The sequence below is a fragment of the Lasiosphaeria miniovina genome, assembly GCF_030549165.1.
Source record: "Lasiosphaeria miniovina strain SMH2392-1A chromosome Unknown B0T26scaffold_5, whole genome shotgun sequence".
Taxonomy (NCBI): domain Eukaryota; kingdom Fungi; phylum Ascomycota; class Sordariomycetes; order Sordariales; family Lasiosphaeriaceae; genus Lasiosphaeria; species Lasiosphaeria miniovina.
Genome location: NW_026848224.1, coordinates 5,680,245 through 5,698,717, shown reverse-complemented (window position 1 = coordinate 5,698,717; position 18,473 = coordinate 5,680,245). Strand labels below are relative to the sequence as shown.

At 58.1% G+C, this 18,473-nt stretch overlaps 9 protein-coding genes across 9 annotated transcripts; 6 read left to right on the top strand and 3 right to left on the bottom strand.

The window, feature by feature from the left end:
• Positions 1–572: 572 nt before the first annotated feature.
• B0T26DRAFT_742523 (S-adenosyl-L-methionine-dependent methyltransferase) lies at positions 573–1,849 on the top strand (the record flags this gene model as incomplete). Its single annotated transcript, XM_060444130.1, has 4 exons — positions 573–746; positions 805–854; positions 908–1,768; positions 1,816–1,849. The coding sequence occupies 4 exons, from the start codon at positions 573–575 to the stop codon at positions 1,847–1,849; spliced, it is 1,119 nt and encodes a 372-aa protein (XP_060295449.1).
• Positions 1,850–2,071: 222 nt separating this feature from the next.
• Positions 2,072–2,485, bottom strand: B0T26DRAFT_754160 (uncharacterized protein; the record flags this gene model as incomplete). The annotated part of the gene is made up of 1 exon (XM_060445796.1): positions 2,072–2,485. One exon carries the CDS (start codon positions 2,483–2,485, stop codon positions 2,072–2,074), a length of 414 nt encoding a protein of 137 aa, XP_060295448.1.
• A 713-nt stretch (positions 2,486–3,198) lies between these two features.
• Positions 3,199–3,569, top strand: B0T26DRAFT_385605 (uncharacterized protein). Its single transcript, XM_060434729.1, has one exon. The coding sequence runs from the start codon at positions 3,293–3,295 to the stop codon at positions 3,509–3,511; it is 219 nt and encodes a 72-aa protein (XP_060295447.1). The 5' UTR covers positions 3,199–3,292; the 3' UTR covers positions 3,512–3,569.
• Positions 3,570–5,524: 1,955 nt separating this feature from the next.
• On the top strand, positions 5,525–9,167 carry B0T26DRAFT_742522 (uncharacterized protein; the record flags this gene model as incomplete). The annotated part of the gene is made up of 7 exons (XM_060444129.1): positions 5,525–5,663; positions 5,736–5,957; positions 6,084–7,570; positions 8,262–8,506; positions 8,568–8,595; positions 8,742–9,033; positions 9,091–9,167. 7 exons carry the CDS (start codon positions 5,525–5,527, stop codon positions 9,165–9,167), a joined length of 2,490 nt encoding a protein of 829 aa, XP_060295446.1.
• Positions 9,168–9,475: 308 nt separating this feature from the next.
• On the top strand, positions 9,476–10,642 carry B0T26DRAFT_719607 (acyl carrier protein-like protein). The gene is made up of 5 exons (XM_060442432.1): positions 9,476–9,858; positions 10,052–10,069; positions 10,143–10,223; positions 10,333–10,381; positions 10,448–10,642. Exons 1-5 carry the CDS (start codon positions 9,631–9,633, stop codon positions 10,492–10,494), a joined length of 423 nt encoding a protein of 140 aa, XP_060295445.1. The 5' UTR covers positions 9,476–9,630; the 3' UTR covers positions 10,495–10,642.
• A 647-nt stretch (positions 10,643–11,289) lies between these two features.
• On the bottom strand, positions 11,290–13,257 carry B0T26DRAFT_754156 (uncharacterized protein; the record flags this gene model as incomplete). The annotated part of the gene is made up of 2 exons (XM_060445795.1): positions 11,290–12,945; positions 13,018–13,257. 2 exons carry the CDS (start codon positions 13,255–13,257, stop codon positions 11,290–11,292), a joined length of 1,896 nt encoding a protein of 631 aa, XP_060295444.1.
• Positions 13,258–14,977: 1,720 nt separating this feature from the next.
• On the bottom strand, positions 14,978–15,735 carry B0T26DRAFT_385283 (uncharacterized protein). The gene has a single exon (XM_060434728.1). The coding sequence runs from the start codon at positions 15,548–15,550 to the stop codon at positions 15,170–15,172; it is 381 nt and encodes a 126-aa protein (XP_060295443.1). The 5' UTR covers positions 15,551–15,735; the 3' UTR covers positions 14,978–15,169.
• A 768-nt stretch (positions 15,736–16,503) lies between these two features.
• B0T26DRAFT_385250 (uncharacterized protein) lies at positions 16,504–17,891 on the top strand. Its single transcript, XM_060434727.1, has 2 exons — positions 16,504–17,400; positions 17,489–17,891. The coding sequence occupies exons 1-2, from the start codon at positions 16,618–16,620 to the stop codon at positions 17,585–17,587; spliced, it is 882 nt and encodes a 293-aa protein (XP_060295442.1). The 5' UTR covers positions 16,504–16,617; the 3' UTR covers positions 17,588–17,891.
• B0T26DRAFT_385244 (uncharacterized protein) lies at positions 17,697–18,291 on the top strand. The gene is made up of 2 exons (XM_060434724.1): positions 17,697–17,874; positions 17,965–18,291. The coding sequence occupies exons 1-2, from the start codon at positions 17,744–17,746 to the stop codon at positions 18,230–18,232; spliced, it is 399 nt and encodes a 132-aa protein (XP_060295441.1). The 5' UTR covers positions 17,697–17,743; the 3' UTR covers positions 18,233–18,291.
• The last annotated feature ends 182 nt before the right edge of the window (positions 18,292–18,473 follow it).

Genomic DNA, 18,473 nt, shown 5'->3' with positions numbered 1-18,473 from the left:
ACCGAAGCCCGCCACTGACGCTAGGCCTTCCAGGGCGCAGCCAAGCCACGCCACAGGGACCATGCCCCTCTTCGGGTATCGCCGCCCTCAACTGTCCCCTTTTGATCCGCTGGTCAGGATACTCCGTGCAATCCAGATATTTCCGTCCGCTCAGAGCAACCCAATCCCGCTCTGGCCTGACTACGTTAATGCTGCAGATGCCACGCTGCTCGCCAATTCAATTGCTGCAATGTTTGCCCGAGGTTTCGGTTGTCTGGCTCGGCTGAAACCAGAAACGTCCCTTCCAGCCGCCAACCTCCCGTCGCTAGTCCCAACGGGATTCGCTTAGCAATGCAGCTGCATTCAAGCACGGTCTCACTGGAGCTCCGTGGCCAATTCGCAGAATTCCACCACCACCCCATTGTGGGTGGCCCCTAGGTTGCTCACGCAACACATCCGACCCGGCCACTCCCACATCTCAGCCACGCCGACGCACCTCGCTCACAGCGTCCGAACCGAATCGCGCCCCCAGCTGCGGCCGTGGAACCGCGCCTCGTTGAACGCGAAGCCCAGCCCACGGGCACGTTGCGACCATGACCGAGGCGGGGCTCAGCGGGTCGGCCCTCACCTCTTCAAACCTTCGGGTTCTGGAGGAATCCGCCGACACCACTGCCGCTACCACTACCAGGCAGTCTCCGCCGCCGCTTCCGGACCAGTCCACCGTGGCTTCCGGGGAGCAAGGCAGCCACTTCTCCACCGGATTTAGCGTAGCCACTCGCCTAGCCTGCCATTCTCCGTGGCCCCAACCCGCTAACGCATCCACAGATAGACGACGATGACAGCAGCGACTCGGCCTTGGGTGATGTCGACGGGCGGTGAGTCTCGAGGCGAAGTAATGAAATGCCGGCCGCCGCTGACCGCACCCCAGCCAATCCACCCAGTCCGTGAGAGCCAGCATCTACGAGTACATCGAAGAGCACGGCAGGACCTTCCACCGCTACAAGCAGGGCAAGTATTGGCTCCCCAACGACGAGGTCGAGCAGGAGCGCCTCGACCTGCAGCATGCCATTTTCACCATGCGTCTCGATGACCGCCTCGGCCTCGCCCCTATTGAGAGCCCGCAGTCCGTTCTCGACGTGGGCACCGGCACTGGCATCTGGGCCATCGACTGCGCGATCAAGCACCCCTCGGCCAACGTGGTCGGCACAGACCTCAGTCCCATCCAGCCCGAGTACGTGCCGCCCAACTGCCGCTTTGAAATTGACGATGCCGAGGACGAGTGGGTCTTCTCGGAGACGTTCGACTACATCCACATGCGCATGATGTTCCACTGCTTCAAGGATCACCAGGCCGTCATCCGCTCTGCCCTCGGCCACCTGCGCCCCGGCGGCTACATCGAGTTTCAAGACTGGAGCTGCGTGCTGCAGTCAAGCGACGAGAGCATCCGCGACACGCCGCTTGAGAGGTGGTCGCGCCTGTTTGTGGAGGCCGGCGGCCGCCTCGGCCGCGACATGCTCGCGCCCAAGAAGTTCAAGCAGTGGCTACTCGACGCGGGCTATGTTGACGTGACTGAAACGAAGCTCGCCGTGCCTGGAAACCCCTGGCCTAAGGGCCGAGAGAACAAGCGCATGGGGTACCTGCAGATGACCAACTTCCTCGACGGGCTCCACGGCTCCACCATGACGCTGTTCACAAAGGGGCTTGGCTGGCCGCCTGAAGAGGTCGAGCTGTTTCTTATCGACATGAGAAATGCCATCAAAAACTCGAGCATACATTTTTACTGGACCACGTAGGTTGCCAGCTTCCCGCCGGTCAGACTCGTGCTAATCGGCACAGATATGTTGTCTATGGCCGTAAGCCACCGCTCTAGCCATCTTGGCTGTGCTCTGCTGAGTTCCGAGGTCAATTTTGAATTTTTCTTTGCGCTATGTCTGTCGTTTCTTATTTTTGGCGTTTTTTATTTTTGTCGATGCGTGGCATTGTTCAGTGAATACTTGTAGCGATGGAGTTGGGGTTTTGACGAGAATTTAGAATCTCGATTTTCAAAAAAAACGCAGCTGGACCGTCTCTGGTTGGATAATTAACAGGGTAATCAACAGGTTAGAAACGTGTTCAGTCTAAGATCCGCGGGATTTGCGAATTTGAATTCGCTTAGAATGCGTGTCTTTGTCCCCACCGCCGCAGCCGCCAGCCCGCCGCGCGGCGTGGGCATGCGGCCGGCTACCGTCGTCCACCCAGCAGCCACGTCGAGCAGGTCGAGCACGAACACGGTATCCCTGGTCTCCGTCGCGCCGTCCTGCCGCCCGCCCAGCACGTAGAACTTGGACCCGACCTGCGCGTAGCCGGCGTGGGCCACGGCGTTAGCGTGGTTGAGCGGCACGGGCAGCGGCGGGCCCTGCGACCACGAGTCACTCGTGAAGCCGTACAGCAGCACCTGCCTCGTCGTCATGTTGGGCCCCGATTCCCCGCCGATCGTGGCCAGCTCTATCGGCCCGAGTGTGGGCATCGTCAACTCAGCCGGCACGGGCTCAAAGAGTGATTCACGAAGGCCATAAAACTTCAAGTCTTCAGATAGAAGGCCAGATCGATTTGAAGCTGCCTAGGTCCTACCAAGTTTACTTATTCCTGATTCTGCAAAGAAGGCGCAGACGTCAGTACCGTGGGAAGTAATTAGTCACTGTAACTAGGACTAGAGCTAGAAGCGCTAGATATATTGATTTCACTCTCGGCACCTGTGGCATTGTTAAATCGTACTCCTAAGATAAAGCCAACATAGCAGGCATTTCTCCGCGATTTATTACCCACACATTTATAGACACTCTCCCGCAAACAAAGGTGCTTTAACCAGGGCTACCTCGCAGGCTTCAAAGAGGGCAGTTCACCATTCTTACAGATGTGACAGAAGCTGGGACTAGGTTGGGGTTGCCGGGTGCAGTGAAAGGTCCCTGGCACGAGCTCAGGTCCACCTGGCTCCTTATGGGACCAAGTGAAATGAGGATCCCCACGCAGTCGGGAAACTCGAAAAGCTGCACGGAGCATTCATCGCTGCCTCCACCGGCAGGTCTGGGAGAGTTGAGGAAAAGAATAGGTTATTAGTCCATAACGTCGTTTTTCTGGCGGATATGAGATAAAAGCAGCACCGTTACTTACTCGATACCGTTCCATGCCACATTCAGATCAACACATTACTCATTACTAGTAAGCGACTGGCTTCCGGCACCTAATTGATAGCCATGGGGGCCGTTGGGTCTTTAGAAAACGTGTCGTCTGGAATTGACCCACTTTTCATGGAATTGGACAGGCCCTGGTTGACATGCCTCTGAGCTTCCTTCATTCTTTGTTATTTCCTTCATTCTTGACTCGGAATGTCCTCATTTCATTCGGAATGCCCTCTTTCGGGCTGATTACAACGCCTCCCTTGCCCTCTCTCCATGAGTATAAGGAAGCGTTCTTTTCTGTACTTTTAGACCTATTGAGCAGACAATTCAATGCGCTGTCAACTTCGATCGTGTGCAACAAAACGACATGTTAGCTTGGACTCCACCAAGTATCGGCCGTGACTCTGCCGCGGGGAAATAATTGTTAACAAGCAAGCCACCCACCCATCAGTGAAGCCTTTGAGAAACACGCCAGCCTATGTCGTAGCGGCCAACGCGGCGATACCGAGCCACTGGAAATATTGTGGGCACTCGGTGCCAGAGAGGAACGGGTAGAAGGCGGCGCGTGGAGGGGTAGAAGGACCTTCAGAACCTGCATTTTGGTTTCGGCCATGTTGTCATTTGTCTGTGGGAAGGCTGGCAACCACTTTTTGAGGTGGCCATCGAGGTGGCCATTTGAGTGTAGGCCGTGCAACTAGCATCCTCTTTAGGAAGTGCATTGGTGATTTAGGAATTCGTCCAATTAGCAACAGGCCTTTGGAAGTTAATATTCAGTGAGATCCGTGCGGGGTTTCGAGGCTTTTGCAGACAACAACTTGAGGCCTGTCTTGATATGATGCGGAACTAAAGTCCGGGGCAACAGGCCACTTGGTTATGCTCTACGTTAGGTAGACATGATCTTGCCGATATTTAAATGTATTCAACTAAGTTCAAAGCGATAATGAAATTTTGGGGATCACGTACTACTTCCCCTGCTCTCCAGGAATAAACGGCGACCTGCCATAAGGATCTGGGATAGGAAACTATGGCAAGTAGGATGTAGGCACCTGGATCGTCTGAGAACATTTCTTCATGGTCTGATTCCTCCCCCACACCACATACCACGATTTAGGAAAACATTTCAATTAATGTCGGGTGTTGCCGGCTAGTATTAGTGGGCCCGCACAGATCTGACCTGGGGAATAAGAGAGAGGGGAGTCCCTCTTCCGAATATGCATAGTATGTGGAAGCATATCGACTCAAAGGCAATTGTAAGTTTTGGGATAGGTACGTCGATGTTTCCGTGTCAATAACCGAGTGAGTATTGGCCAAATTACCGTGTCATCCAATATGACCGCATCCGCATAACGAGCAGAAATACTAGATAATTATGTCGTTGGGATCGCGGCAACGCAGCTTGAGTAGCACTCTGTAACAGTGAGCCGTTACACCAGAAGGTGCAAAACAGATATCTACCTATTGCCTTGCACTCTGGGCAACAGCAGCGATGTGCTCGCAACCCCCACAACACTCTGCCTCCAACATGGAACACTGGCTGGTGAGGTGTAATTGGTGTGACATCTCTATCGGCCTACCTGCCTGGAATACCATATATACCTTTTCAACGCCTCATTCGGTAGCATACGTAGAAAGCTTCAATCCGTATAGAAAATAAACAAGACTAGGTTGACGATACTTGAGGCTTGGCGGCGCCCACAGCTGGGGCCGCAGGCTACACCACCAAGGCTTCGTGCACGGACCATCATGAGGCCCGAGATGCACGCAGAGAGGCCCAAGTGACCTGAAACACCTACTGCGCTCCGTCACTAGCGCTCCACGCTCAGCGAACTGGAACTCTGGAGGCTTGGGCTGCTGGACGGGAAAGCCGTCACCAGACGTGACGGCGCATTTCGTGAAAGGCGCGAAACCGCAAGTCAGCCAGCTAGGCATGGATAGGTATTCATTGCGCGGCAGTCCGCAGCCATATCCTCCGTTGGCCACTGGAAGACGCTGAATACACAGACTCCCGACAGCAGCGGCGGCTCAGCCCCACCAGCTGACGACTTCCAATACAGCCCAGTGGGCTTGCTACTTGGCAGGTTATTTCCAGCACCCACGCGCCTTCCGCACTGCCCGTTCCCTAGCCTTCCGAGCCCAGCTCGCGGAAGCCAGTTGGGCGCGCATGATTCCGAGTCTACCGCACCGTCGCGTTCAAGTCTTCAGCCGATCTGTCGGCGTGCGAGGGTTTACACTTTGCATGCCGAACTCCACTGGTCCGCTGCCCGACCTTGGAAACCTAAACACGACCGCGCCCAACTCGAAGACGCCCGACGCCACGAACTTGTTCAAAACCCGAGTGCGGCGGCATCTCTGCCACTTCTCCGCGGATACAACTCTGCACCGTGACCATGGCGACAAGGCCCCATGTGGAAGCGAGGTCGTTGTCGACCATCAACTACCTGGCCGCAAACCCCCCGCAATACCCCCACTTTCCTGAACTGCGCGAGTCTCTCACGCTGTACATATCGCGCGTGCCGGGCACTCGAGGTCCGTACATGCACGCCACAGGCCATGTGTGATCACTGATCACCCGTCCCGCAAGCTGACGACGACCGACAGATATCATTCTCTCCACGTTCAAGCCGCATCGCAAAAACGTAACAGCCGAGGACGTCGCCAACTCCCTGTATTACGTCCATTTTGATCTCCCTACCGATGAGCTGCTCACAGCCGCCCGCCGGCTCGGGGATGCGACCTCGCCTCGCTCTAGCAACGAGAGCGCGAGGAGCGCGATCCCCAGGAAGCCATTGCCAGCCTCTGCGAGAGTGCCGAGGGCCGAGGGTGTTGCGTTAGATACCCCTGCACCGTCCCCAATCCCAACGGCAACCCCCCAAACCCCCAGCTTCGTTGGATATGGCAGCCCCGAGAACTCAGTGCTCTCTCCGAGTCCGGACCTAAGGCCTGCAGACATGGACGCCGATGGGTATCGTGCGAACCCAATGTTTCGGCCGCGAGCCGGCGCCGGGACGCTCGGGTCCCCGCCGTCCCCCTTGCCCCTGAACAAACCTCCGCCGTCACCAGTAATGACCACCACACTGCGGAAGCCGCTGGGACCTCGTCCACAGAACTTGCCTATAGCCTCGGAGACAGGCATGCCGGAGCCTCCCCGCCCTTTGGCGCGAGAAACCCCTTCTACCCCCGCCCAGTCTAGCTCCCCGCCTATGGCCCAGGTGGCTGAACCTGGACGGATCGCATCGCCATCCTACCTGTCAACGCCGAACATGTCGTCGTCCCCAGCGAAGCGAAGCCGAGCCGCATCTCTCCTGCCCTTCTCCCTCACGCTTATCCGCCGCGATCCAACCTCGGGCGGCCAGTGGAACATTGGCAAAGTCACTTCGTTCCAGACCAACATCCCTACGCCCGACATGGCCGACCCAAGCCTCAACCCGGAGGACATGGGCGACCTCGCTCGCGCGCACAAGATCGACATCCACCTCGAATCGTCAGGCTATGCCAAGTATCGTGGCATGCCCAGCCTTGCGGCCGTGGATGCCTTCCGCAATGCCCCGGGGCAGTCCTTTGCCCAGATGGCGAGCGGTCTCGGCTCCGCGATGGGGGGAAACATGGCCGCAGCCCCCAAGTCTACGTATAACCATATCGAAGGCGGCTTCTCCCGACAGGTCGTCATGTCGTACACGAAGAGCTGGACATCAAACATTAAGAGCGCGTTCCGCCGCCATGACCGCCCCGGGAGCCGCGAGGGGAAAGGCGATGTCTCACCCGAAGACCTGTTGCCGCCAAAGTCGCTCCACCAGCGCCATGGGAGTGCCTCGACGGTGGGCTCGACGGACTCGGCGGCGTGGGGTGACGGGCGCGAGATGCAGAAGGCTGATGGGCAGGGGCGCGAGGAACAGCGAAACGGAAAGGAAGGGCCGCAGCTGATCACACAGCCAGGGCCAGGCCTCAGGCCGAAAGGGTACGTGTTTCTCAGCCCATGGGACGGGCAGTGCGAATTCCGTACGAGCAGCAGTGGCCGGGGTCTGAAGTGCCGGCACGTCCTCGACCCGAAGAGCGCCAAGTTGGACCCCCGCGAGGTGGCCCAGCACATGCGCGAAGCACAAGCCATGGGGCGGTCCCGTGGAGACGAGTTGACCTCGGCCCTAGCGGGAGCGAAGCCCATAAGCGAGTTGCGGTTCAATCTGCCGGGTGGTGATCTCTCGTCCGCTCGGGACGGCGAGGGCAAGAAGAGCCGCTGGGACCATCATCACCTGCAAGACCAGTTCAGCAAGCTGCTGCATTTCGACCCACAGAGCAGCGGGGATGACGACGACGACGAGGATGCGCCGATGGATCTGAGCCTGGGTAGGGAACAGGCCGGAGGCGGCACTCGGGGCAACAGGGCTAAGCTGGGGAAGCTCATAATTCACGACGAGGGACTGAAGATGCTGGATCTGGTGGTTGCTGCGAACGTGGGGGTTTGGTGGACGACCTGGGAGCGGACAATGTGAAGAATGGACGCGACGAGAGACAAAGACGTAATGTTCTGGGCTCTGGCTGTTGAAGCCACGGCTGTCCCCAAGTTGAGAGATACCCCTTAACCCATATAGTATAGTTCTACGGTAAATAGACTTACTGCCGACGACCTCTTTCTTAATATACGTCGGGCCTTTTTTTCCGACAGTTTGTCGTGGTTGTTGTCCTTTTTGCTGGACCGTGGGAGTCACGTGACCGGGGCGACAACCCACACCACCCCGGGTATCCAATCAGCAGGTCGGAGTAGTAATCCCGCGAAATCGTCGCTCAAAATCCCGATAGTTTGACGTCCAGGGATCAATCCATCACGTCAAAGCATCCGCCGGGGGGAGCTCTGAATCTCGCTTCCCACGTCGCCACTTCCAATCTGAGCTGCCGGCCGCGCCTTGAGCTCTGCAGCCCTGCTCAATTGGCCCTCGAGAACGACTACTCGCCCCCGAATCGAGGAGCTTGATTGAAACTGCCGCCTCTCGCCCCAGCCGAAACGCAGTCGACGACGGGACCTTCGAAACCCCTCACCTCGACGGTGACACGATAATTTGCAACCCCCTCTCCCGCATCACATCCACCGCGATGCTTCCTGCATCCGCTGCCTCGGCGGCGGCCCGCCAGCTGCAGCTCGCCCGCGCACCCTCGGCCATCCTCCGCACAGCGCCCGCCGCGGCGCAATGGGCCATGACGACACGCCGGAGCTACGCGACGCCGTCGGGCCCGCCGCCAAAAGGCTTCCGCATGAAGCCGCCCACGCGGTGGGACGAGGAGAGCGAGAGCACGCTGGACAAGACGGGCCGGTACTTTCTGCTGACTGAGATGGCCCGCGGCATGTACCTGCTGATGGAGCAGTTCTTCCGGCCGCCGTGGGTGCTCCTGACTGGCTTGTGGGCGTGGAAGCGGCTTGTGCTGATGATGGCTGGACAGATACACGATCTACTACCCGTATGAGAAGGTGCGTTTGCAAGTCTTTTTACCGGAGCGAGGCTGGACTACGCCACTTCTAGTGCCCTTGTCCAAGACTAGACAGCTCTCGACATCCCAGGGACACGGAACGGGAGGCATGTTTGCGCTAGATAATGGAGGCTAACACACTGCCAGGGCCCGATTTCCCCCCGGTTCCGCGGCGAGCACGCCCTCCGGCGCTACCCGTCGGGTGAGGAGCGATGCATCGCCTGCAAGCTGTGCGAGGCCATCTGCCCGGCGCAGGCCATCACGATCGAGGCCGAGGAGCGTGCCGACGGGTCCCGGCGGACCACGCGCTACGACATTGACATGACCAAGTGCATCTACTGCGGCTTCTGCCAGGAGTCATGTCCCGTTGACGCCATCGTCGAGTCGCCCAACGCCGAGTACGCGACCGAGACCCGCGAGGAGCTGCTCTACAACAAAGGTACATCTGCTGTTTACTGGGATTCTTCTTCTGGAGATGTTGCTAACCATAGCGCAGAGAAACTGCTGGCCAATGGAGACAAGTGGGAGCCTGAGCTGGCTGCTGTTATCAGGGCTGATGCGCCCTACAGATAGGCGCTTAGTGTCTATGGTGCGTGGGCGGAATCTTCGGTGAAGCAAGGCACCCCTAGTTTGTAGATAGACCTGTAAATACCTTGCACGAAGCCCCTTAGCTATGTCTCATGATCCGGCTCTGTCTGTGCCCGCGTTTGTCGGCTGGAGCAGTGACCGGGTTCTGTGCTGCACTAACACAGTTGGCCTGTATCCTTGCTGCTAGTTACACAGTATTAGCGCACCAATTGGAACCGCACACACGTGATGTCGCACGGGCCACTACACCCGAGCTTCCCTGAGCTTGGTTGATGGCCGACCGAGAAATTTATCACCACCATTTCGTGCTCCACTGGACTGCTAATTCTCGATCCATCCCAATCCGCTGCCCGTCCCAATCCGCTGCCCGCCCCAACTGCCCGCCTGCCACCGAATCGAAGCTGATCAATCTCAATCTCGACGGATATTCACAATCCAAGCCGCAGCCATGTTCCGCACCGCCCTCCTGCGATCCTCGGCCGCGATGGCCGTAGCCACGCGCCCCGTCTCGGCGAGGACATTAGCTACCGCCGCCGCGCCCGCCCTCCGAATCCAGTCCTTTGCGCCCAAGAAGCTCGCCGCATGGCAGGCCGTGCGGTGTTACTCTGCCGCTGGCGGTCTGGACAAGAACACGGTCTACGAGCGCATCAAGGTGCTGCTGCAGGGCTTCGACAAGGTGCGTTCATTCTCTGGACCGACTAGCTTGGGGCGTTTGCTCGGCTGTCCACTCCTACCCGCCCCATAAAATAACTACGGGATGTCGTGGAGCGGGATATCAGCGATGGCTGCTTTGTGTCCGGGAACTCTGCCGGCACGAAATTGCAAGCAGGAGATGACATCAGGAAGCTAACTGATCTTCGTCCATACAGGTCCAAGACCCTAACAAAGTGAGTCTACTTTGAGCTGCTTACTACATACCATGGCTCGCCATATTGACGAGCGCCGCTTGGCGACGCACAGATCACAGAGAAGTCGCATTTTGCGAACGACTTGGGGCTGGACAGCCTCGATACCGTCGAGGTTGTGATGGCCATTGAGGAGGTACGTGTCCTTCTGCGTCAGGAAGGCGCTATATTAGATGCAGAGACTGCCGTCTTGCTACGGGCAGTTTGCGACAGTTTTCGGTGCACTAACAGGCCTGCCCGCATAGGAGTTCAGCATCGAGATCCCGGATAAGGATGCCGACACGATCCACAGTGGTATGTCACGATTCGTCCTCCCTGACCGAGTTTTGTGGTTGAAGCTGATACGTGTTTTTGGGACAGTGGACAAGGCTGTAGAGTACATCGTCAGCCAACCCGACGCCAACTGAGCGGACTGACTGCCACGATCTCTGCCTGTACCCAGCAAAGGGCACCCAAAACAAGGAAATAAGATTCACAAACAGAAGCAGCAGAAAGGTGTTTTCTTTACACATTGTAGAGCTAGAGCTAATAAAACCCAACTTATGTAACAACATATGCAAGTGGAGTGCCTTGGAGATCACGCAAAGCATCCTTCTTTTCATGACCAGGTTGAGTAAGAAAACAAAAATTACATCCTCACAGACAAGACCCCGCAAGAGGGAAATGACACGAAGCCGCAAAATATAATGTGACGCCTGTAAATTATCAGATCCGCCCGGCCAAATCCCCCAACCCGCCCTCAACCCGCAACAACCGCCGCAAATGTTTTTCCCATCCCCTTTAACATGGAAATGCCATAGTAACCGTTTTGCCCCGCTTTGTTTTCAACGTTGTATCTGGAGCAGTGCAGAGAAGTGGAAGAGAAACTCTCCAAGAAACATGGTGTCTCGGCGGCACAACTCATTACCCTAGGTGACTGCGAGAAGATCGCCATGAGAAACAGACAGAAATCCAGCGCCGAAGAAAAAAAACAAAAGAATAGAAGGACCCGTACTGTGCCAACGCACAATCGAGCCGCTGTATAGAAAATGCCTCAAGTAAGGAAGCCGAGGGACGTCTCTTCGATATATGTAATGCGTGATATGGCAGCTTGACAAAAAAACACACCTGGCCATCGCTCATGCAGTCATTTCGCGTCTGTCCCTTTCTTTATGTTACGTGGTGCTTGCTGATGACACGTGGCAAGTCTCGATGTCGTATTCTCATCTGCCCCCAACCGTCTCGACTGTGCTGGCTCCGTTGCGAGCGTTGTTGACGCCGGCACCGCTCGCGATATTTCGGTTGCTGGCTACCGCGGCAGCGTAGCTCCACTCGTTGTTGAGTGGGCTGGTGGCGCCCAGGTGACCCCCCGAGGCGCGCTTCCTGGCTCGGATCTGCTCTTCGTCTTCGTCCTCCATGCTGAACACAAACGACGTGTCTTCTTCGTCAATAGGCGTCGTGAAGCGCCCTGTCACGCTCGAGCCGATCGAGCCGCTGCTGACGTGCCGCTCGAGCCCCCGCTCCTTTTCCCTCTCCTTGCCGATGACCCCGGCGCTGATCGACCCCAGGCCATTTGAACTGGGATTGCGAGTCACATGGGGATGTAGATGTGGGCTGGAGCCGCCAGATGCATCCTCTGCCAGCCGTGTCCGCTGCATCTGCTGTGTAAGAAGCGCCAGAGAGTCGTTCTGCCAGCTGGCAGATGCCGATTTGCCGTTGGCCGAATCGCCGTTCAGCTCGGCGTTGAGCGCGCCGGCCAGACTCGAGTTTCGAAGGGGGCTGCCGACGTGGCCGAACGCGGACGTGTGCTTCAGCGATCGGCCTGACCCTCCCGTGTACGATGTGCCGTTATCCTGCAACGCGTCCTCTTCCTTCTGCCGCTGAAAGAGTGTACCCCACCGGCTTGGGCTCGAGGCCGTTAGGGGGCTCCCGAACTTAGATACGGGAGACGACTCTGGCATTTGTTGCTCCATGTCGACGGCGCGCAGGGTGTGAGTCGCGGATCCCCTCCTAGCCTTCTCGGCTGGCGTGAGCACCTCGTTGGCCAAAGCACCGGGCACGTAGTCCTCTTCAAATAGAAACTCGGTCTCCCAGTCTCGATCGATCTTGGGCGCGCTGCTGCTCATCAGCCGCGGCTTCGTATACCGCAGCGAGCTGCTGTGCATTGCCCGCCTTCCAAAGTATTCATCGTTAGCCAGCGCCGCGCCGTGCATTGCCGAGCCAGTCGGCGGACTGCTCGCAAAGCCGTTGACCTCAGCAGCGGCTAGGGCCGAAGGTGATAGGTGCTCGCTGCTGCCAAAGGCCGATGTGTGCAGGAGCTTTAGCGTTTCCGATGTGCGCGCATCTTTGGCCGAGTTGAGCGACGGCGACGGGGACTCGAGACCGAATTTGCTTGGCATCGACGACGGCCACGGGCCATAGCGGGCGGCGTGCGAGATGCCGTTGCTGTCGAAGGAGGCGGGCAGCGGCGCATCGAGAACCGACAGCCCCTTTACGTTGACGGGTGAGAGGCCGAGCCCGAAGCGGTTCACGTCTTCGTCGCGCGGGGAGCCATAGGCCGAGGCGGGGTTCGAGGTGTATGTTGTGTCGATGACGGGCAGGCCGTTCTCCAGGCTGGGTTGGCGGCCCAGCTGGTGGCTGTATCGGTCGTCTTGGAGGGCGTACGGGCTCGTGGCAGTATAAGGCGGAAGGGCGTCGGCACGCAAGAAGGAGTTCGTCAGGGCACTGTTGGACGGTGTGTGGTACGTGGTGGGATTAAGGCGAGCACCAAGCGTGACAGGCGATGACCCTATTGTCACACCGTTCTTGCCGTAGTTGATGCGGCGCCCGTCGGGCAACACGTGGATATTAGCGCATTTCGGACCAAACTTGCAGTTGCCCTACCGACGTGACACGGCGAGTCAGTAAAGCGTCGCTGGGAACATCCTTGCACCGCAGCCTAAAACACGCACCTTTGCGAAGTATTTGCACACATTCTCGGCGGCCTGGCTGAGATCGTGACTGAAGGGGCAGGCATTGCCAGCCTGGCAGGCGCCTTGCCGGAAGAACTTGCAAGGAACGTGCGATGTGTCTGTTGCGAGCGAGGCGCCCGTCAGCTTTGGAGCAGAGCGTGGCAACGCGCGGTGCTCGTTGCGCGGTGCGCATGGCGGTTTCGCAATCGCGGGGTGACCGCGCACCCGGCTGAGAGCCATGGGTTTCGGAAGCAGTGGGAAGGACGGCGACTCACTTGGAGGGCTCCGCGGGCCGTCAAATCTGCTCGCGGGAGGCATTGGGCCCATCATACCATCAGAGTGGTCGCTCTGCGGCGGGATGTTGAGGCTTCCGCTACGTAAATGACGGAATTCAGGCATTGTTTTGGAGTGGATGCCGAACGTGCAAGAGCGGGCGTCGAAAGGGGGGGTTAGATTTGGGCGGTGGGAGGGGCGGCCCGATTCTGCGGCGGTGGAGCGCAAATGCGAGCGGGCGTCGTCAATTGGACATGCAACGAGGAGGCCGCGACCGAGGACGGATATTTACGACGAGACGACAAGACCAGATGGCGTGACCCGTGGCAGCCAAAAGGAAGCTATTCCAACCCCCAGGAAGCGGCAGTGATAGGGTATTGTCGGATAGGGACCACGGCGGCAAGGAGGAGAGGGGAGATACGGAGTAGCGGGATGTATGAATGTGGCCAGCCGAGCGCGGTCGCTGCTGCAGGGAGGCTAGGACGCGCTGCTAGAGGACTCACGGCTGTCGGGTACCCGCCCCCAAGTGCGGCAACGACTGGGACGGAATCCGTACTGTGCAGTGCAACTCGAACCTCGAACCACAATCTCGAGTCAAGACGGCGGGAGCAGTCCAATGACGCCGCGCAGGGCAATTTTAGGTTGCAGACAGCCCCAGTGCCCGGGCGAGCCTAGAAGAGCTGCGACGCACTTTCTGGCGGAGACGAATGAACCGGGACGACGTGGAACTGCGGCGTCAATCTACGGGCTGCAACCAGGTAAGAGATCGCGGGCTGATGGGCCGGTTAAGAGCGATTGGGATGGAGGGGGCACCGACACGAGCACAAGGGAGCGAACGAGGTGGACGGGACTGTGCAGCAGCGGGGTTGCTTCTCGGCTCTCTTTTAGGGCTTTTCCCCTCGCTGCTTGATGCGCGACAGGCAGGCTGGTGGGAGCTTGACTCAGATGATGGGTGTCTTTTATGGGATGGATTTTGGCGCTGTCCAGGGTTAAAAGTGCGGAGTGTTAGTGGACCCTGAAGCCCGAAACCCTGCCCTGCAGAACGCGCGAGACCCGGTCCGATAGGGGAGGTGAGGGCGGTATCGAAGTCGATGTGACTCCACCGAGCGAGTGGGGGTCGAACAAACACACCTTGCCCCAGCGTCGCCAGACCTGCTCGGCCGGGCAAATAGTGCCCAGGGTAAGTTGTGTTTTGTATTGTATACTACAGTAATACAAATCACAGGTTGCCGTATGGTACAGCGAGGCAGGGCAACGAAGGTGTGTCGGTGTGAGTAAGGGGAAAGCCACCGAGGCATGCGCAACGCAATGCCCACCGTTCATTGGCCTGCTGCTGTCATGGAATCGAAGCCAACACGGGTCGGGGCAGGGCCAGGCAGCGGAAACTTTGAGAAGAAGCTCTGAGAAGCTGTGAGAAGAAGCTCTGAGGAATTCCGCATTCCGACATTTTCTGTCCAGATAATGCCCGCTGGCAGGATAGCAACGGCTTTCCATGGGACCTTTTGTCCCCTGTCGGTAGTGCAGCCTTGCTGTTTCAGTCTACCTAATTAACTCGGTAGGTACTGCTCTTAGCAAAATCATAGCGTGGTGGGGTTGCAAGAGGCGAATCAGCACGGGATGGAGAAGGGAGGTTTCGGAACGACAGGTCAAAACCAAGGTCGAGGCCTACAAACCTACCCAGGCGTATGCATGCACAAAGCTGGAAAGATGGAGGCTCGTGATCAATGTCGGAAATTCCATGGCTGACGGTTGTCGTCCCGCAACTGCAGGAGGAGCGAGACTGAATCGACGCTCATGGCTTGCAGCTCGCTGATCTGATTCTACCATCCAGTGCCGCCGTGTCTCGCCTGGGCTCGCAGACCCCGCGATCAAGCCCCGCTCAACCCACCCACGCTATCGTCTTTTCCTTGGCTTCACTCGGCTCCTGGACAACTGAAGCTTCAGTTGAAATGCCGCGGATGGCCCGCAGTCTGGCGCGAACTTTGCTTCTTGCCTGGCCCTTTGCCTGGCCCTTTGCCTGGCCACTTGCCTGGCCCTTTGCCTGGCCCTTCGTGTCGTAAAAGGCACCTCGGCTGATCGCCGACTTGACTTGATCTCGCTGCGGCGTTTGCCTTCGCTGCGACGTTTGCCTTCTTGCCCGTATCTGATAGGCCTGGATGGGTATGCAGCCCAACTCCTCGATCTGGGGAAGCGCGGCGGTTGAGTTGTGTGAATTAAGGGATTGGTGAGTGGTTATCGGACACCCAGGTGGCTTTTGCATGTGGATTCTGCTGGACGGCGGACGCACTAATGGCCATGCTGCAGCACCCGTAGCTGCTGCGCGTGTCTAGATCTGGTGGAGTGGTGCCAGCCTTCAGGCCGCGCTTAATTTAATCTCGAGCCCGGCAAAGCGCTTGTCGAGCATCTGAGAGTTGAGTGAGAGATGCCGGAATTGCGTCTGCGACAACCTAATGGAATAAACTAGGCGGCACGCCATCGGATTGATCGCTGGTCTGCGAGCCTCGCCGAGATTTGACGAATACCGCGCTCGGACGAGGGCCGATCGAGCGCCTCCAGTCGATTTGGGGATGGAATGCAGAGAGATCTAGCCTTTCCGGCCGCTGGCGCGACGGCGACATGGCAAGAATGTTCACATGTCTGCGGTTTCCAGTCTCCAGCGGAAGATAGGTCTAGCTCCTGAAGACCGCCTGTCTCGTTCGTTAGCTCGTGTCACCGAGACATTCTGGGTTCGTTCTGCCAATAGTAAGCTGGCCAGCCGCTTGGGCCACAGTTGCGAGGTGCGTGCATGCAGCCAGACAAAACAGGACTGTGGCGCTCTTGGGTGCACAACGTGCCGGCACGCCAGGGTCTGACGGCGGCGAAATGTGCCCCACGGCGGACAGTGGTGCTGAGGGTGCCACAACGCAGCTGCCCGTCGCATCTTGCCCGCGTCCCTTTTGAGCAAACACACGACGGGGCAAAGAAGGTGTGGCTAGCTGTTTATGTCGATGGCAAGTCGACGACACGACGACGGTGCGACCTGAGCCAAGCCGTCTCTCAGCGTCTTCCGCCGGCTCGGTTTGCTGCACCTCTGCTCGGTATTCCCCGCTATTACCCATCCACGCCTGCGCATCCTGCAATCTTCATCGTCTAGCTTCGTATGCTTTTACTGTGCCGTGATGCGGCGATAAGAATCGCGGGGCGATCTCGAGTCGAACACGGAATCTAGCGGCCATGTTGCTAGCCCGGAGACCCCGGTAGAGTTGCCCGATGGAACCCCGGCCGATCGATGCCCTGTCCAATGGCCACTGAAACAGCCCAGGGGCGTGAAGATCTCTGGGCCCGGGGATGTGCGTGCAGTGGCGTCTTTGCGCGTCTGCACGAAATGGCCCTTGCTGCCCTTCCACTTCGCAGTCACCACCGTGTCTTGGACTCGTTGCCTCAACTCCCAACGCCTGGCTTTCGCTGCAGTGGGCACTTGTTCACCATCCTTGCCTCGTGCTGGCTGCTGGGCTGTGCGATTGGCAGGGCCTTTGTTCCTCCAGACCCAGACCATGGCTGACGCGGTCGCCCAGAAGCGCAGTGCCGAACTCTCAAGCATCCAAGCACCGGTCCATAGCTCGCTGTGGATTTGAGCAGGATCCTGGCATCTCTTCTACCTCTCTTCTACCTCTCTTCTGCCTCTCTTCTGCCTCTCTTCTGCCTCTCTTCTTACCTCGTTTCTTGCCACGGGACGGCGATTATTGTTGCATCCCAACGGCGGTCGTCTCGTCGACCCGCCCCGAGTCCAAATTCCTCTCCATCCTATCCCGCCCGGCTCACCCGAGCGCTCTCGATCTCCAGTGCTGGCTGAGCCCGATCCTCCATTGCGAGTACCCCACACCACCTCCGCATTATGTCTTGGGATGGGTTCAACCCGCACACCAGTTCTCGTCTCAGTCTCAGGCATGGATTTCCGATCCACTCCCTCCCACCACTGTTTCCTATGATCGTCGTCATCTATCAACGCCCCGTTCCGCGTATTCCACATCTCTGCCGTCCTCCATAGGGCCCGTGCGTGCAGTCGTTTCGTGTTCGGTTGCTGTCGCTGCTAGCACGCGGTGTCTAGCCGTCTTCGCTCGCTTATACAAGGTTCGTAGCTGCGAGCGCGGGAGCTGCAGTGCTGGCGATCTTGCGGTTCGACGAAGCTTCCCCAACTAACCCACTCTGGACTTAACAGAAGGGAGCTGTCGGATCTGACCAAACAGGGTCCACGTCTCCTTGGAGCAGGCCTGTCCGCCTTCCGCAGGATTCCCACGCCGGAAGCTGGCTCGCGTAGCATTGGCAACGAACGGGGGGTGTGGTGGCTGCAGTCCCACGCCGCAAATCACGGAGCAAGTTCGTCCACCCTCATGCCGAGAATGGAACACCACACCACCCACCACCCTCTCGCAACACCCTCAACCTACGTCCTCGCCATGGTGCCCATGCACACATGGCCGAGACAGCTTTTTCCAAGGGAGATGCCACAAGCAGCAACGACTGCCAATCTATTGCTCATATTTCTCGTATTAAGCTTGTGGTCATGTCACACTTTCCCCGCGTGACTCCCCACGCAACGTCAAGGCAGGTTGGCGAGACTTGCTCTTCGCTCACTTCTCAGCTCTTGAAACCAGTCACACGGATTCATGATTACCAACTAATTCCCTATCCTAGGGACCCGGCTCCCCGTCTGGATCTCCATGCAAGCCACATCGCCGTTTTTGTGATCCCATGGGTGCAAATCATACACATAGCTTCGCCTGAACACCACACTGAACGATGGTGGCTTGCCCAGGCCTCCATTTCCCCAGGATTTGCCCCAGGCAGAGCAAGTCAAGGCTCCCAGGCTCCCTTTGACGATTCAGCCTCGTTGGCGGCGCGTTGTCCTGCCATCTCGCACCGCCATGTGCTCATTTTCTCTTGTATCCAGCTTGTCCTATAATTCACTACACATTAACCTTGTGCCATACCCCCTTGGCCCGCAACCATCGAGTACCTCCTTCTTGGAACCCATGACCGCGGCAGGCGGCAGCCGTCTTCCACAACCCACGACAGTGACGTAACGATCTCAGCACATGGGATTCCATGTACACCGTGCGACAAATCCCCGAGAATCCCGACCGCCCTCCTTGACGGGGAGGGTAGCTTGCTCGGCATCTGTCAATATCCGCTTCCGCTACGGT

What these genes read in the sequence shown, in the direction of transcription:
- B0T26DRAFT_385605 (XM_060434729.1), top strand. Translation starts at nt 3,293, where the DNA reads ATGCCTCTGAGCTTCCTTCATTCTTTGTTATTTCCTTCATTCTTGACT.
- B0T26DRAFT_719607 (XM_060442432.1), top strand. Translation starts at nt 9,631, where the DNA reads ATGTTCCGCACCGCCCTCCTGCGATCCTCGGCCGCGATGGCCGTAGCC. An exon ending in TTGTGATGGCCATTGAGGAG is followed by an intron (nt 10,224 to 10,332) that starts GTACGTGTCCTT and finishes CTGCCCGCATAG; the next exon opens with GAGTTCAGCATCGAGATCCC. An exon ending in TGCCGACACGATCCACAGTG is followed by an intron (nt 10,382 to 10,447) that starts GTATGTCACGAT and finishes TTTTTGGGACAG; the next exon opens with TGGACAAGGCTGTAGAGTAC.
- B0T26DRAFT_385283 (XM_060434728.1), bottom strand. Translation starts at nt 15,550, where the DNA reads ATGCAAAAGCCACCTGGGTGTCCGATAACCACTCACCAATCCCTTAAT.
- B0T26DRAFT_385250 (XM_060434727.1), top strand. Translation starts at nt 16,618, where the DNA reads ATGTGCGTGCAGTGGCGTCTTTGCGCGTCTGCACGAAATGGCCCTTGC. An exon ending in TCTTCGCTCGCTTATACAAG is followed by an intron (nt 17,401 to 17,488) that starts GTTCGTAGCTGC and finishes TGGACTTAACAG; the next exon opens with AAGGGAGCTGTCGGATCTGA.
- B0T26DRAFT_385244 (XM_060434724.1), top strand. Translation starts at nt 17,744, where the DNA reads ATGGCCGAGACAGCTTTTTCCAAGGGAGATGCCACAAGCAGCAACGAC. An exon ending in ACTCCCCACGCAACGTCAAG is followed by an intron (nt 17,875 to 17,964) that starts GCAGGTTGGCGA and finishes TCCCTATCCTAG; the next exon opens with GGACCCGGCTCCCCGTCTGG.